Source organism: Hylobates moloch, unplaced genomic scaffold, assembly GCF_009828535.3.
Source record: "Hylobates moloch isolate HMO894 unplaced genomic scaffold, HMol_V3 SCAFFOLD_4, whole genome shotgun sequence".
NCBI classification, from domain to species: Eukaryota; Metazoa; Chordata; class Mammalia; order Primates; family Hylobatidae; genus Hylobates; species Hylobates moloch.
In genome coordinates this window covers 32,387,099-32,404,408 of record NW_026652279.1, presented here as the reverse complement: position 1 = coordinate 32,404,408, position 17,310 = coordinate 32,387,099, and the positions used below count along the sequence as shown (strand labels likewise).

The 17,310-nt window shown below is 40.1% G+C and overlaps 1 protein-coding gene across 15 annotated transcripts in view; it reads right to left on the bottom strand.

Moving 5' to 3' along the window:
* Positions 1 to 17,310, bottom strand: part of TMCC1 (transmembrane and coiled-coil domain family 1) — a 248,589-nt gene that overhangs the window by 22,922 nt on the left and 208,357 nt on the right. For 14 of the 15 annotated variants that reach the window (XM_032149824.1, XM_058437330.1, XM_058437331.1 and 11 more), the window contains one exon: positions 810 to 1,744. In XM_032149824.1, the coding sequence (XP_032005715.1) occupies positions 810 to 1,744 (935 nt within the window). Of the gene's footprint in view, positions 1 to 809; positions 1,745 to 17,016; positions 17,301 to 17,310 lie in introns of those variants that run through there. The other variant, XM_032149826.2, reaches the window with a different exon arrangement.

Below are 17,310 nucleotides of genomic sequence, written 5' to 3'. Positions count from 1 at the left end.
TCATGTTTAAGTCCACTCTCATTCAAACACTCGTCAATTCATAATAAAAGTAACATTCTTATTTGGATTTGTTTGCAGTCTAATCTTTCTGTATCAAGTTGCCCAGATAAGGGTGTTTAAGGCCAAATACCTATAGAAGTCACTACATTTTGCTTGGGTGATAGCTTTGATATCTACACAGTTCTAAGAATTACAGATCTTTTGAATTCAATGTAGTACAGTTACAGGCTGCAATGACTGTGTAGTTCTGTAATTATAAATAAATAGGTGAAATACTTTAGAAAGCTTGGACTTCATTTTAAAGTTCTTTTGTTTTTTTTTTTTTTTTTTTTTTTTGAGACGGAGTCTCGCTCTGTCGCCCAGGCTGGAGTGCAGTGGCACAATCTCGGCTCACTGCAAGCTCCGCTTCCCGGATTCACGCCATTCTCCTGCCTCAGCCTCTCCGAGTAGCTGGGACTACAGGCGCCCGCCACCACGCCTGGCTAATTTTTTGTATTTTTAGTAGAGACGGGGTTTCACCATGGTCTCGATCTCCTGACCTCGGGATCCACCCGCCTCGGCCTCCCAAAGTGCTGAGATTACAAGCGTGAGCCACCGCGCCCGGCCCATTTTAAAGTTCTAAACCGGCACGAAAGACTGGAGAGTTACAGCAATGCTTCATTGGGAACTCATGTGGATGTCTTATGACAAACCGAAAGTGCTCCAGACACTCTAGAGAAAGATAAAGACTTTTAAAAGCCATTTCCCCATATCTAAAGGGAGGGGAACCCTACACAAACAATTTCAGATATTAATTCCACGTGACTTACCTATATCGCTCCTCCTGTAAGGTCTGCATTATTAAGGAATAGTCCCTCTGATAATGTTCCTTGAGAGTCTCAAAGGATTCCTCTAGTCTGGCCTGGGTTTCCCGGATCTCCTGGATCTCATGTAGTAGTGCATCAAATCCTGAGCTCTGCATGTCCAGGGTGTTTGTTTTGGAGCTGGATGCTCCTACACCGATGCCCCCTGTGGTGCTGTTGGCTCCCACTGAGCCTGAAGTGGCACTAGAACAATCTTCTTCACTACCATATTTTGGGCTAGACTGAAAGTTCGAAATCACTCCCAAAGCCTTCCCTGCATCATCCACTTGCCCTTCCTCTAAAGAGTCCTTCAGGTTGGGGATGTTGTCTGCACTGCCAAATTTGTTCCGAATGAGTGAGGCAATCTCTCTGGGCTTTGAGACTACAGCGCCTGCTGCTGAATGGGTGGCCTGGGAGAAGCTGGAAAACCCACCTTTGACACTATCCACCACACCTTCACTGAAGCCAGTCACCTTTGCTCCCACATCCTTCAGACCCTGGTGCATGTCCCTGAAGACATCCTTTGGCTGCCGGGGGATCCCATTCTGCTCCACCTCTCTGAGCTTCCTGTGGTAGTGCTCAAGTTTCTTTTGCAGCTGGAGGATAGTTTGGGCAGATTTCTGGTTCTTCTTCTCAAAGACCTGCTTGATGCGGGCAGCCTGCTGTTTGTCTGCACTGTTGGCAAGCTTCAAGTATTCAGCAACGTTGTCGTCCCGGGCTGTTTGTGCAATCTTGATTTGTTCTGTGAGCTTCAAGATCTTCTGCTGCAGGTGAGCAATGGCAGCCTTTGTGCGCTGAGGGTCTGGTGTTCCATCCACGGAGTCTGTGTGGATGCTGCCATCGGTACTGGAGGCCACTGCACTGGACGTTTGGGCAAGGCTGCTTACTTCCAACCGTTCGATCTAGTGTAAAAACAAGAGGTAGATGTTAGAAGCCCAAGAGGACTACGTCTCCAAAATCAATGGGCCAAAATGTATTGGAAATGTATCTACTCTCAAATCTCAGTAGATAACTGACCTATAATTCCCCCTTGTCCTATGCAAACCCTGTCTCCCTCTTACATACTGTCCTCATACAAGTATACTTTAAGCAAAACAGATATATGAAAAAAGATCTGCGCAAGATATAAGCTGGGGGATTCTTCCTTTGCTAGAGGATTTTTCAGTGTTTCTTCACACAGTAACACTCCCTTAGTGGGTTTAAAGTATGAATTAATTCACTTTCTTTACACATAATTTTTATTCAGAAGAACATCTATGTAAAACAAGTTGCATCTGCATTCCAATATAATTATATGAAAACCCTTTTGGTGTTCAGACATCACTGTAATTCTGATCCACACTTATAGATTATGATCACCTAAAAATGTCAGCAAGAATAGGTATGTTATTGGCTAGATATAAAAATGCAATTTTTATATAATGATTGTTATCCAAATCATGTCAAGGGTGATGGATCATTCTATATATTCTAAGGACACTTAAGTGGCAGCTGGAGATGGTTGGAGGCAAGATGGGAAGGTAACTACTGAAAGTGGCAAAGATGAATGTTAACAAATCAAAGGTGATAACCTTGAGCAAGAAAACTTGAAAACTCAGGGACAGGAACAGTAAGAGCTAAGTTAACACGTCAGGGACAAAGGTCAGGTATTTCGGAGCCCAAATTTTGTGACTTTTATCCAGTAAAAGGTTTTTGTTAGGCAAGGGACTCCAAAGCACATATACTTAATCCTTTCATGTGGGTGAGAACCATTCAAAGGAGTTGAAGAAAAAGACAAGATACTCAGATTTAAAAGCATAAATGTTCACTCTTCAACATAGTTAGCTAAACCTGGGGAGGTCAAGTTTCCCAAATTCAGGAGAAAAAAATCCTTTAGTAGGTCATCCCTGGGTGTGGCTTGTGGTGGTGAATTTGAGTAGGGCCCAAAGAAGAAGGCTCTAGAAGCTGTTCTTGGCCAGGCACAGTGGCTCACGTCTATATTCCCAGCACTTTGGGAGGCCAAACGAGAAGGATCACTTGAGGCCAAGAGTTTAAGACCACCTGGGCAACATAGTGAGACCCCCCTCTCTACACATTTTTTTTTTTTAATTAGACAGGTATGGTGGCACACACCTGTAGTCCCAGCCAGTAGGGAAGCTGAGGTGGGAGGATCACTTGAGCCCAGTAGTTCCAGGCTGCAGTGAGCTATGACCGCACCACTGCACTCCAGTCTGAGTGACAGAGCGAGACCCTGTCTCTAAAAATAAAAAACAAAACTGCTCTCTGTTAGGCAGTAACAGAGTAATGAGTAATAAAATAACTTTCTTAGGGTAATACAAATCCCCAGTATAAGTGCCAAATTACAATCCTTTTCTTGGTTCCCATCTTAATCTGTACCAGGTAACAATTTGCTAGAAAGAACTATATACAAGGTTACCTTCTTCCTCATATTTTCATGACAATAATGAACCGTTTGAAATATTTATGAAATGCCAATAATTAACCTAGGGATAACATCTTATTTTTTTCATCTGGGATGTATTACCTCAGTTTGCCACCTGAGCAGGAGCTATGCTGATCTCTGAGCCATAAAACACATTTAGTTCATTATTTAATTCAATATATTACCATTTATGTGAATACAAACACTACTTTCTTTCTAGATGAACAAATGAGAAATACTGTGCATTTAAATAAAATCAAAAGAGAACTTAATACTGAAATTAATGACAAAATAACGTTATGCTCCACTAGTTAATAAAAGAGAATATCCGGAATAGTTACTAGCACAATAACTGTTTTGTGTCACATCTTCCTTCTGCCCAATTCATCTTTTGGTGCATGCTAACAAGCAGTGGAATGGCCAGACGCAGCACAAGGGAGGAGCAGCCAGAGTTCCAGATAACCAAGGTGCCAAGAGTTGCAACAAGAGCTCCTGGAAATCCACTTTATTCAGTGCCCAATGTCTTCCAGGTTGCACAAGGTTCTAATTGTTGCATTTTCTTTCTGAATGAGATTTCAGATCCTTGACCTTGATGAGTATTTATGTTTAATAATGAAGCTCAAAATATACCACAATATAAAGGAAAGCAAATATAAGAATGTCACTAGATACAAGACTGTGCCCAGCCATAAAATTAGGTTTCTAACTCACTCCAGATAGACAATTAAATCCCAAATGTAAAAGGCAAAATTTAAAAACCTTTCAAAGGCAGCACTGGAAAATAAGGAAGGCTTTTCTTAAACATACAAGGAAAGGCACAAATCCAAAAAACAAGATTATCGAGTCTGGCTCCATATAGTATAGTAGTGAAGCATGGATTCTGGCATAAATGGCTTGGGTTCAAATCTGGCTTTGCTACTAGCAAGTTATTTAGAAAAGTTACTTAACCTCCGCATCCATTTCATCAACTGTACTAATGCTCACTTTAGAAGACAATTATGAGGATGAAATGGGTCAATAAATATAAAAGGGCTTAGAACAGTACCTGGCACTGAGTAAGTTGTTAGCACTGTTTTTGTACCATGAAAGTGGTTCTTTTAAAAAATTTAAATATTAAGAGTTCCTAGAATATATTCCCATCCAAGATCTTTCCACATTTCAGGCATGAACAAGAGATACGTAAAGAGTCTGAACCAAAGGAATAATGTAATTCAATACTGCAATAAAAGTAATATAGTCACCTATGCTAGATATAGTTGGCCTCGTGGCTATACACTTGGCTAGCTAACCTTCCAATCTTAAAAACAACATTACAGGCTAGGCCTGGTGGCTCACACCTGTAATCTCAGCACTTTGAGAGGCCGAGGTGGGCGGATCACGAGGTCAGGAGATCGAGAACATCCTGGCTAACATGGTGAAACCCCGGCTCTACTAAAAATACAAAAAATTAGCTGGCCGTGGTGGCGGGCGTCTGTAATCCCAGCTACTCAGGAGGATGAGGCAGAATGGCGTGAACCCGGGAGGCAGAGCTTGCAGTGAGCCAAGATCGCACCACTGCACTCCAGCCTGGGCGACAGAGAGAGACTCTGTCTCAAAAAACAAACAAACAAACAAAAAACAATATTACAGATGTTGTTATCCCTAATTTACAGATGACTTGATTGCCTCCCACCACCAGTTATTACAAGGCAGGATGAGGAAAGCAGCAGCAGTCCCAGCTACTCAACAGGGTGTCTTTTTCTGACCATATCCTGAGGGGCTTTTGTACTCTCCTGTCAGAGTCCAGAGCACCAGTGCAGCAAATACTGCCCATTCATAGCTGATGTTAGAATTTGTAATTAATTTGTATAGAAAAAGGTAAAAATCAGTCAGTTAAATATATTTTGACTATTTATTATATGCAAGTCAATGTGCTAAAAAGCTAGGGATATGGTCAGAAGCCACAATTCTGATCTGTTGCTGTAACAGACTATGCTGCTTTGTCTGCATTGTATCTCTTAATATTAAGAGATAGTTTGTCAGACTTAAATTTGTCTATTAACTGATCTGAATTAATTGACAGAAAACAACCCAAGAGAAAATCTAAACAGCAACACCTCAAAATACAGATTAATCAGGCCAGAGCGGTGCCATTTAGAGCACAGTATTTAACTTAGCTTTGTTACTTAGCTCTGTCTACTTTCTCTAAGTAGATGAAAGTGTCAGAACACGATAGCACCCAGCTTTGAGAATAATCACATGTAAAGGCAATGTGGTGCAAAGGGCAAGAATAAAAAGACCTAGGTTCAAACCTAGCTTTATCACCTTACTAGCTGTGTGGTTTTGGGTCACCTACTTGTTCTCTTTCAACCTTAGTTTTCTCATCTATACAACAGGGTTATCATTTTCTAATGAGATTTTTTGAAAAAATGTTAAAGATGTATTAAGTCAGATGATGCCTGCCAAACATGGTAAACTAATTAGTTACCTTCTTCCATCACTTAACCTGGCCTGTACATTCATTACTCAAAATCCAAATACCTATTTGTAACTAGAAAAAATTAATAAATTGGCCAGGTGTGGTGGCTCATGCCTCTAATCCCAGCACTTTGGGAGGCCGAGATGGGCAGATCACTTGCGCTCAGGAGTTCGAGACTAGCCTGGGCAACATGGCGAAACCCTGTCTCTAAAAAAAAAAAAAATTTGGCCGGGTGGGGTGGCACACGTCTGTAGTCCCAGCTACTCAGGAGGCTGAGGTGGGGGGATTGCTTGAGCCTGGAAGGTCAAGGCTTCAGTGAGCTGAGATTGTGCCACTGCACTCCGGCCTGGGTGACAGGGTCTCCAAAAAAAGAATGTGACTCAGGCTATAATATTCAAGAATCATTCTCACAAGACTTTAGAATGAAGTATATTATAGACTTTAGAATGAAGACTATAGAATGAAGACGATTAGTCTGAAGTCTGTTAATGTGGGAAAAGGCTAAAAATTTTCTATTTTCTGAGCATATGCTAACCAGGAAAAGGAGAAGGTAACAAAAAAGGTGCTTTTATTACTGAGAATTAAAAAATACATATAATATTCATGTGCAGACAAGCCAATGTGACTACAGAACTGCCATCAATAAGTTCCCCTTTACAAGTTAATTCCTGCTACAAATACTTCAATGATACAGTGTCGTTAAAACAAAATATTTCTCAGCCTTAGCTTAATTCTATTTATTTCAAGCAATTGTGATAAGATGAAATTCTAAAGTAATGAAGGAATCCAAAATGCTCAATAGGGTCTATGATAATCTGGCTCTCCCTGCGCTGGTTGTCATGGCTTGTTAGGAAGCTTGTGAAGAGTAGAGGCTCCAAGGAAGAGCTGTTCGAATGATACACCCCTAATCCCATGTTAGGACTAATTACTCTTTTTACTCTTAAAAAATCATTTATTTGCTGATGAATTCTAAATGTACACCACTAGCTCACACTTCCCTTAATATTAGACTCATATATCCAACTACCTACTTAGTATCTCTACTTGCATGTCCAACAGTCGGTTCATTTTTTATTTGTTTTTGAGACACAGTCTCGCTCTGTCACCCAGGCTGGGGTGCAGTAGCGTGATCTTGGCTCACTGCAACCTCTGCCTCCTGGGTTCAAGCAATTCTCGTGCCTCAGCCTCCTGAGTAGCTGGGATTACAGGCGTGTGTCACCACACTTGGCTAATTTTTAGTGGAGGTGGGTTTTTGCCATGCTGGCCAGGCTGGTCTCAAACTCCTGGCCTCAAGTGATCCACCCGCCTTGGACTCCCAAAGTGCTGGGATTACAGGCATGAGCCACCATGCCTGGCCAATTCTTTTTTCTCATATACCTTATACCCATATCCAGTTAATAACAACATTAATAATCATAGTTGCTAATACATATAGTATACTTGCTATGTGCTAACCACTGTTCTAAACCCTTGGCATGTACATTGTTTCTTTTTTTTTTTTTTTTTGAGACAGCGTCTCACTCTGTCGCCCAGGCTGGAGTGCAGTGGCATAATCTCGGCCCATTGCAACCTCCGCCCTCCAAGTTCAAGCAATTCTTCTGCCTCAGCCTCCCGAGTAGCTGGGATTACAGGCGTGCGCCACCATGCTCGGCTAATTTTTTGTATTTTTAGTAGACACGGAGTTTCACTATCTTGGCCAGGCTGGTCTTGAACTCCTAACCTCATGATCCACCCACCTCAGCCTCCCAAAGTGCTGGGATTACAGGTGTGAGCCACCGCGTCCGGCCTCATTGTTTAATTCTTTATAGTAACACTATGGGATGGGTATTATTATTTATCCTAATTTTATGGCTAAGAAAACCAAAGCACAGGGAATTTAAGTTGTTCAAGATCACAAATTAAAGAAGTGCCAGACTCAATGTTTGAACCCAGATAGTGTAGCTACAGAGTCTGTGTTATTACCCACTATGTATACACCATGTTGTCCCAGCAATGCAACAGTCTCCTATAACTGCAATAATATTTTTATAATTATCTGCAGAGCAGCCAGAGTAGTTCTTTTAAACCGTAAGTCAGATCGCAACACTCTTTTTATACCTGTAACTTTCCAGTGGCTCTCTAGCTCAGTCAGGGTAAAAGCCAAAGTTCTTACAATGGCCATGATCTACACCTGCACCACTACATCCCATAAACTCCCTGACTTCATCTCTTACTAGTCATCCTTTTACTCCACTGCCATCAGCTACAGTGGCCTCCCCTGTTGTTCCTGGAACATGAGAGACAGGCACCCATGTCAGGGCTTTTCACGCAGTGAGTGTTCCTTCTTTCTGGAGTGCTCTTCCCTCAGATACCTTCACCGCTTGCTCCGTCACCTCCTTTAAGTCTTTGCTTCAATGTCACCTTAGCAGCGAGGACTTCTCTGACTGCTTTGTTTATTTATTTATTTATTGACTGAGTCTTGCTCTGTCATCCAGGCTGGAGTGCAGTGGTGTGATCTTGGCTCACTGCAACCTCCACCTCCAGGGTTTAAGTGATTCTTCTGCCTCAGCCTTCTTGAGTAGCTGGGACTACAGGTGCGCACCACCACGCCTGGCTAATTTTTCTAGTTTTAGTAGAGATGGGGTTTCATCACATTGGCCAGGCTGGTCTTGAACTCCTGACCTCGTGATCCGCCCGCCTCAGCCTCCCAAAGTGCTGGGATTACAGGCGTGAGCCATCATGCCCTGCCTGCCTTATTTAAAATTGCCAATTTTGGTTCCATTATGAACTTCCTATTTTCTTTCTTGACTTCATTTTTCTACATAGAACTCTTTACCTTTTGACATATATTTTTATATTTCATAAAAAACTAGAATATAAGGCCCATGAAGGTAGATATTTTTGTGTTTTGTCCACTTTTGTTTCTCTAACAAATAAAATTGTGCATGGCACTTAGCAGCTGCTCAAATATTTGTTGAATGAATACAATTTCCTATTCTCTTATTTATTCAGAGTATTTTTTGGGTGTGCTATGTTCCACTCTTTCATTAGAATCTGAAGTGTTTCCATTTATTGTATTACCAAGAAATCTTAATAAGCTTATTTATAACTTCTTCATCTGTGTTATGACAGGATCTTACTGCATCAGAGACTGACTTTTAAAAGCTTTCCAAAGTACCTTATCTTCATACATTAAAATCAGACATTTTATAATTTTTTAAAAAGCTCAGAGTTCATTTATACTCTTGCATGAATTGCCCTAATATACTTTAGTATTCTCCTTTTGTTTTATTCAAAACGTGTTAAATGCCCAAAATTATTTTTCTTCTTTGTGAACTACATGAATATTTCTACTCCTTAGATAGACATTTTCTGAGACTACGAAAGTGGAAGACTCAATCTGGTTTATGTGTAAACATGATGATGATAGTAGCAAAGGTAATAGTAGTAACTGAGTGCTTACTATGAACCTGGTACAAATCTAAATGCTTTGCTTATATTAACTTGGTTAATCCTCAAAACAAACCTAGGAGATATATAATATTTTAATCTCCATTTTATAGCTGAAGAAATTGAATTAGGAGAAGTTAGGTGACTTGTCCAAGGTCACATAGCCAATAAGCAGCAGAGTCAGGATTTGAACTCAGAGGACTTGGCTTCAGAGTCCTTGCTATTCACTACATCGCTTGTCATAAGTCATAACCACTACCACTTGAGCAGGAGAATAGGGAGGCACTGATGATTTTTACAAAGTTAGACTCTGGGCCAGGCCTGGTGGCTCATGTCTGTAATCCCAGCACTTTGGGAGGCTGAGGCGGGTGGATCATTTGAGGTCAGGAGTTCGAGACCAGCCTGGCCAACATGGTGAAACCCTGTCTCTACTAAAAATACAAAAACTGGCCAGGCATGGTGGTGCACGCCTATAATCTGAGCTACTTGGGAGACTGAGGCATGAGAATTGCTTGAACCAGGGGATGGAGGTTGCAGTGAGCTGAGATGGCACCACTGCACTCCAGCCTGGGTGATACAGCAAGACTCTGTCTCAAAAAAAAAAAAAGAAAGAAAAAGTTAGACTCTGAATGGGAATCCCATATATGTGATTACACCCTTCTTCCTAAAATTTATTAACTATGTATATGCAAAGTATGAAGCAAGGTGCTATAGGAGATATGATGATGGTAGTGATACGGCACTGTTCAAAAGCAGCTTATATGATGGGGGGTGGAGAGAGAAGGTCAAATAATTTGTTTTAATATGTAAAATGTGTATATTATAATATTTATGGCATTTTCCAAACATCTATGGGGATTCAGAAAAAAGAAATACCTGGTTTGAGATGGGGTGACTAAGAAGTTTTATAAAGCAGATGGTATTCTTGCTGCACCTCAAAATGGAATTCTGACAGACTTATAAAAAGGGTCATTTCCAAGAGGGCAGAAAAATTCTACATATTTTATAAAGCAGTAAATAATATAGTTTGATCAATATTTAGGGAAAGTATAGGAATACTCACGGTTTGAATTAATTTTAATTTAAATAACCTTCCTTTACTATCTAACTTGCTAGGAGGTAAAGACTGATAAGTAGTCAATGTTTTGTTTTTTTTTTCCATTAGGGAAATAACATTACCAGAGCTATGTACTTAGAAGCTTAATCTGGTATCCATGAGTAAATGAAATGGAGTATACAGAGGCTGGTCGGTAGGAGGGCAGGTAGGAAGCTATAATAACCATAAGCTATAACAACAAAGTGCCAATAGAAATGAGGAAGAGGAGACCAGGTGCGGTAGCTCACGTCTGTAATCCCAGAACTTTGGGAGGCCGAGACAAGCGGATCACCTGAGGTCAGGAGTTTGAGACCAGCCTGGCCAACATGGTAAAACTCCGTCTTTACTAAAAATACAAAAATTAGCCAGGCATGGTGGTGCACACCTGTAATCCCAGCTACTTGGGAGGCTGAGGCAGGAGGATCGCTTGAACCTGGGAGGTGGAGGGTGTAGTGAGCTGAGATTGTACCACTGCACTCCAGCCTGGACAACAGAGTGAGACTTCGTCTTAAAAAAAAAAAAAAAATTAATTAAAAAATAAAGAAATAAAATAAAAATAAAGAAATGAGAAAGGGAGAGGCCAGAAAAGCCCTAAGTGTTCCTACTTTTGGAGATTCCATGCACATATAAAACACATAAAATATCCTCATATTAAATATAATTTTTAACTGAAAACTTAAATTTTTCTGTTATTTTGCACTGAAATTATCTGACAAGTTATCTGGAAACAACTACCTTATTTTTAGAGATAGGGTCTTGCTATGCTGCCAAGGCTTAAGTGCAGTGGCTATTCATGGGCGTGATCACTGATACGTGATCACTGTGCACTGCAGCTTCAAACTCCTGGCCTCGAGCAAGTCTCCCACATCAGCCTCGGGAGTAGCTGGGACTACAGACCCATGTCATCATGCCCAGCTACAAATAACTTTAAATATTCTCGACACGTATCATGGAGAAGAAAATATAAACTACAAATTGTTTTCAAATGAAATACTCAATGATGTTAAATATAACAATTAAAACTGACAGTTGTATTTTGCAACTGTCATTAAATATTTATTAAGATTTAAAACTTCTCCTGTTTATATTTTAGATAATAGGGTTTCTGTAGGCCCTTAAAAAGCTCAGTCCTCTGCCTCCCTGAGCCTACAGTGCCTGCTGGATATAGCAGTTCTGTAGATTTAAGTGTGATACCCTCTCCAAGCTTCAGACTCTCTGCTACATAGATGACTCTCTCTGTCTCTAGGTTTAAATTCTCAATTGCCTAATGGCTATTTCTACATGAATATCCTTCCGTGTTTCCCCTGACAAATCAAAATCTGTCTCAAACTAGGCATTCAATATCCTCGCCTCTCTTTCAAAAATACCTTATAAACCTGTTTTCATCCTTTTTCCAGTAATCAAGAGTAAAAGCATCTTTCTGATCTTTTCCCCTTCTTGTCAAAGTTTTTTTTTTTTAATTTTTGAGACGGAGTTTCGCTCTTGTTGCCTAGAATGGAGTGCAATGGCGCGATCTCAGCTCACCGCAATCTCCGCCTCCCGGGTTCAACTGATTCTCCTGCCTCAGACTCCTGAGTAGCTGGGATTACAGGCATGCGCCACCACGCCCAGCTAGTTTTGTATTTTTAGTAGAGACAGGGTTTCTCTACGTTGGTCAGTCTGGTCTCAAACTCTGGACCTCAGGTGATCTGCCCGCCTCGGCCTCCCAAAGTGCTGGGATTACAGGCATGAGCCACCACGCCCGGCCCTTGCCAAAGTTTTTAAGCAGCTTCTAAGTTCTACTGTTTTTGCTTTTGTAACACTGCATGCCAATCCTTTTCATGCCAACCATAGGTGATCAGAGTATTATTTAAACGGTCTCCTTTTTTCCATTCTACCTTGTACACCACTGGTCTATGAGTATTCCAAGACTAGATTTATCTTTTTTTAACTTGCTTTCCCTAGTGTCTAGTAGCTGGGCATGTTTGGCACCCAACCGTATTATCTTATTAATCTAGTGAGGCAGGCACTATTCTAATTTTCTACATGAAAAATCTGGCTCAGAGGCTAACTCAAGCCTTTGATTCCAAATTGTGAGCTCTCTGTTGTATAGTACACCCATGTCTGATCTCTGAGAGACTGTAGTTCTAGCATTACTTGGTTACCTGTAACCGAATAAAAATTATTTTTCTACATGTTAATAGGTTTTTAATTCTTTGTTTTGTTTTTCATAGATTTAGGGGGTACAAATGCAGTTTTGTTACATGGATATATTGTACAGAGATGAACTCTGGGCTTTTAGTATACCTATCACCTGAATAGTGAACATTGTGCCCAATAGGTAATTTTTCAACCCCCACCGCCCCCCCACCATCCATCCTCCTACCTTTTGGAGTCCCCAGTGTCTATTACTCCCTTGAATAAAAATTATTTTAAGAGAAATTTATTTAAACAGACAGGACAGGTTATTCTTACACTCTTGATACAATCTCAATAGATCAAGTTTCTGTCCTTTAAAAAATATAAAATCTTCGGCAAGGGATACTCCAGGGTGTTATCTTTCCTAAAATCTGTACTTAATTTTAAGAACACAGTTGCTTTTTGTACAACAGAATAAAGCAGATACACTGATAAAGTTGGTGTAAATGCCTGCTGTATATACTGTCTCTAATATCTTAAGAATGTCATCAATGTTTAAAGATCCTGGAAATAAATTAAGGATATATATGACAAATTGTAAAAAATTGCTTAAATATGTAAATGGTATGGACTTCAGAGACTTGTCTAGTTGTTCCAGGTTTTTAAATAGAGGTATCTGTAACTCCTAAAAGGGCTAATAAATCAGTAAAACCTGGACTCCAAAAGACTGAGAATCAATGCACAGCAGTGTTAACTGAGATAAGAAGAACATTCAGCTATTCAAAGACTTCTGAAAAGGCAAATTGAACGCTTAAGCCTCTGTGAGGGAATTACTTAAATGGTAAGGATCCAATCTTCATAATTTGTTTATACATTTCTATACTCTGTTGATGTAGGAGTTGGGGAGAGTGGGAGAGACTATGGGCAGTACCATCCCTCCAGGTGGCACTAGGTCTGGGGGCATTTCTCCTGCAATGTAGTCTCAACAATTAGTTGATCTTAAATGCTAACAATGACCTCACTGAAAAATACTACATGGATTCTGGACTTATTCCAGAAGAATGGGAAAAGAGGAGACATAGAGAACAAGATGAGTTGTGGATGTCCTTTCCTGCCTTGGCCAATTCTTTCACATGTGATAAGCAATGGAAAGATTTCAGTTTTTCTGATAAATTACAAATAAAGTAGGAAAGTATATGATAAAAGGGACGGATTCAGGAATTCTGCATATGAAAGGAACAACATTTTCTGCTTTGTATCTAGGTATCTGCAGGGATAGGATAGCTTAGAGAAAATTAGGAGCAGATAGATGGGGAAAGCACATTATGGTGCTATGAGATTATGGATATAGGTTGTGAAAAAGACTGAGGCTTTACAATTTAATTCATTTTGCAATTATCTTTTCTTTATGTAAAACACTGAATAAAGGTGGAATCCCTGCTCTCAAGGAACACACGATCTAGTTGGTGAAACATGGAAATGATCAACTGAAATGCAGGTCCAATTAAATAAATGACATAGATATGACAGCAAAGTACTCTGAACACAGGAGGGAAGCATGTATTAAAAGAAGGGAAAGGGGCTAGCTGGGTGCAGTGGCTCACACCTGTAATCCCAGCACTTTGGAAGGCAGACACAGCAGGATTAGCTTGAGGACAGGAGTTTAAGACCAGCCTGGTTAACACAGCAAGACCATATCTTTACAAAAAAGAAAAAAATTAGCCAGGCTTGGTGGGGTGAGTCTGTAGTCCCAGCTACTCAGGAGGCTAAGTGAGAAAATCACTTAAGCCCAGGAATCTAAGGCTGCACTGAACTATGATCATGCCATGGCACTCCAGCCTGTGCAACAGAGTGAGACCCTATCTCTAAAAGAAACTTAAAAATTAAATTAAAAAAAAAAAAGATGGGAAAGGGACAGATAAGGCTCATTGGAGGAGGTAACAATAAAAATGAGCCTTGAAGAAATTAGTATCTGATAGAGAAAGGGTAAGGAAAAGCATTTCAGGTTAATAGCCTAGTATGCAGAATAGTCCAGAAGAAGAAAGTGTAATAGCACCTTCGTGATAACTGAATGGCTGACGAGGCTGTAAAATAACGGCACAGGAGAGGGCTGTAGTGAGAAATGGGCTGCCAAGGTAGGTCTAAACTACTGTTTTAAATTTTATGCCAAAGATATCACTAAAAGTTTCCCAATGATAAGAGTAGTACAATCTCCTTTGGGATTTAGACTTATAGATCCAAAAGGCTACTTGACTATATCAAAATCTACATGTCCAAAACCAAACATCATAATCCTCTTCTAAATCAGATCTTCTTACATTGTTCCATATCTCAGGAAAAGCATCTATCCATCAAGCTACACAAGCCAAAACCAAACCAAATCAAAGCCTAGGAGCCATTCTTGACATCTTCTGCCTTCTACCTATATCCGATCCAATAATAAGGCCGATCAATTTTACTTTCCAAATTTCCATCATAATACACAACACTCTCCATCTACCTCTACTGCTACCACCTTATGATGAACTCTTATCATCTCTCTCCTGGACCACTCATCCTGATTTATCTACCTGCATTCACTTAGGTTCTCATTTAAGCTGAAGAAATTATTTTTTTTAAAGGCCTAAATCACTCAATACTTAAATTCTTTTAGTAGCTTCCTACAATTTTAGAATGAACAAGAATCTGAACAGTCTATAAAGTCCTACGCGGTTAGGCCCTGGATCTACCTCTCTAGATACAAATACAAAATATTTGCATTTTTTAGTAGAGATGGGGTTTCTCCATGTTGGTCAGGCTGGTCTCAAACTCCCAATCTCAGGTGATTCGCCTGCCTCAGCCTCCCAAAGTGCTGGGATTACAGGCGTGAGCCACCATGCCTGACCTAGATCTTCGTTTTACAGTATGCTTCCTTTCCCACTTACCCCACTCTAGTCACACTGGCCTTGTTTCAGTGCCCAGTGCTTATCCTATTTTTTCTCACCATAGTGCATTTGCAATATTGCCTATTTATCTGCCTTTCTTCAACTCTCGGCCTGCCATTTTGCTAAATGCTGGGTATGTAATGATGAACAAACAGTCTCTGCTTTCATGAGGTTTATGGCTGAGTGGGGAAAAGTAGTAGAGAGAGAAAAACCAGTAACCAAACAATATAAATTGTGTAAAGTGCTACAAAGAAAAAGAACAGAATGTTGTGAGAAAAAGAATAGTGTAAGGGAGGAAAATCTATTTTAGTCTGGGAGGTCACAGAAAGCTTCTTTTAACAAGAACACATTTGAACTGAGTCCTCAAAGATAGAAAAGGAGGTTGCTACTTTAATCAGGTCATAAATGAGGAAAAGCACTATTACAGTAGGTTTCACATGCCAAGAAAATAGAGAATTTGGAATTTTATCATACTGAGATGAAAACAGAGTTAAAGCAGCAATTCAAAAAGAGAAAAATAAAAAGGATTTATCTATTCACTGCTTCTTAGAATTGACTTGGTTGAAAGGTTATGATTATCTTACCAAAAAGGCTTATGGAAGGAACACAAGGATGCTGAGAGGAAAAGGTCAGTAAACAGGGAGGAGGGCACCTGCCAGTAACCTAATGGAGTATATGGAGAGTTGTATTTACAAGGCTTACATAACCAATGAGTCAGCAAAAAGTCAGGTGTCAATGGATCTCTTCTGTGGCCACTCTAAGCAGCTAGGAAACTTGGCTCTCCGAGATAGGAATATACCTTCCAGTAACACCTGCCTAAGTTAGGATGAGGAAAAGTAAACTTTAATGTTTAGAAAAAACATAAGAAATAAGATCCAACTTAACGCAAGGACATTCTGGTAGGATTTTGCAAATCTAATGCAACTCATTTCTCTAATTTGTAATAAAACACTTATTAAAGAATCCAGAAGCAAGACTCCAAAATCTGCTAAAAGTAAAACCTACATTTTAAAGAGAAAAACGTCCTTATCTTTTTTGAGGTCCATAAATATTGGAGGGCTACTCTCTACAACTATCTTTTCTCTAATAACAGCTAATATGTAAAAACAGTAACAGAAAAAGGCTTCATATCAATAGAATTGAGTCTGGCAAAGAAAATGTACAAAAGAGAACATAAAAGAGATTCAGTCATAGTAGAGGCAAAGAGATACAGCATTCACAACCACTTGATATCAAACAGCAATGACAATGAACCCAAGACAAATACCCACCAACGCATAGCTATGAAAATAGCAGACTCCTTATCCTGCCTTCCTCCACCTCCATACTTATGTTCTCAGCCTATTACTGTTCCAGTGGCAATAACTCTGTAACAGGAGGAAGGCTTTATTTTTCCTTCTCCCGCTTCAGACTATAGAAAAAGCAGGAAAAAAAAAAGCATAATTATGACTATTCAAAGAAAAGAAAAGAGGTTTGTTAGTCTGCATTCTTTGCTCTGGAAATTCCTGGCTTCTGTCTGTTGAGAGACACATGAGAAAGCTGGGATTACCTCTGAAGGTCACAACTGAATGACCACAAGTTATGTTTCTCCTTCTGGTTCCCTTGGTCATCCTTTTCCATCAAATGTGATTTTGCAAAATTTTTTAGTTATTGCTAAGAAGCAATTCCATACAGCTGATATAGAAAAGTCAAAAAATAAGAAAAAAATCACAACACATTTATCTTACCAAAACCCCCTGTCAGGCAGTCTGCTGATTTTGCTTGCCACAAAGCTCATCCTTCATTTGTGCACTGCCAGAGCAAGCTTGGTTCGTAAAAACAAATCACAACCTCTCTTGGCTATAAGCTCTTTCCATTTGTTCCAGCTTCCAAACTGCAGAGGAGCTGTGGCATAGTCTGTCACTGCTGCACATACTTGGTTTCCGAGAATAACGCTGCAAATGAGGACAGCTACCACTGGGAATGCTTTCCCCCACCAAAGAGCCGCAATGAAGCTTCTAGTGGATCCCTGGGCTTCTCAC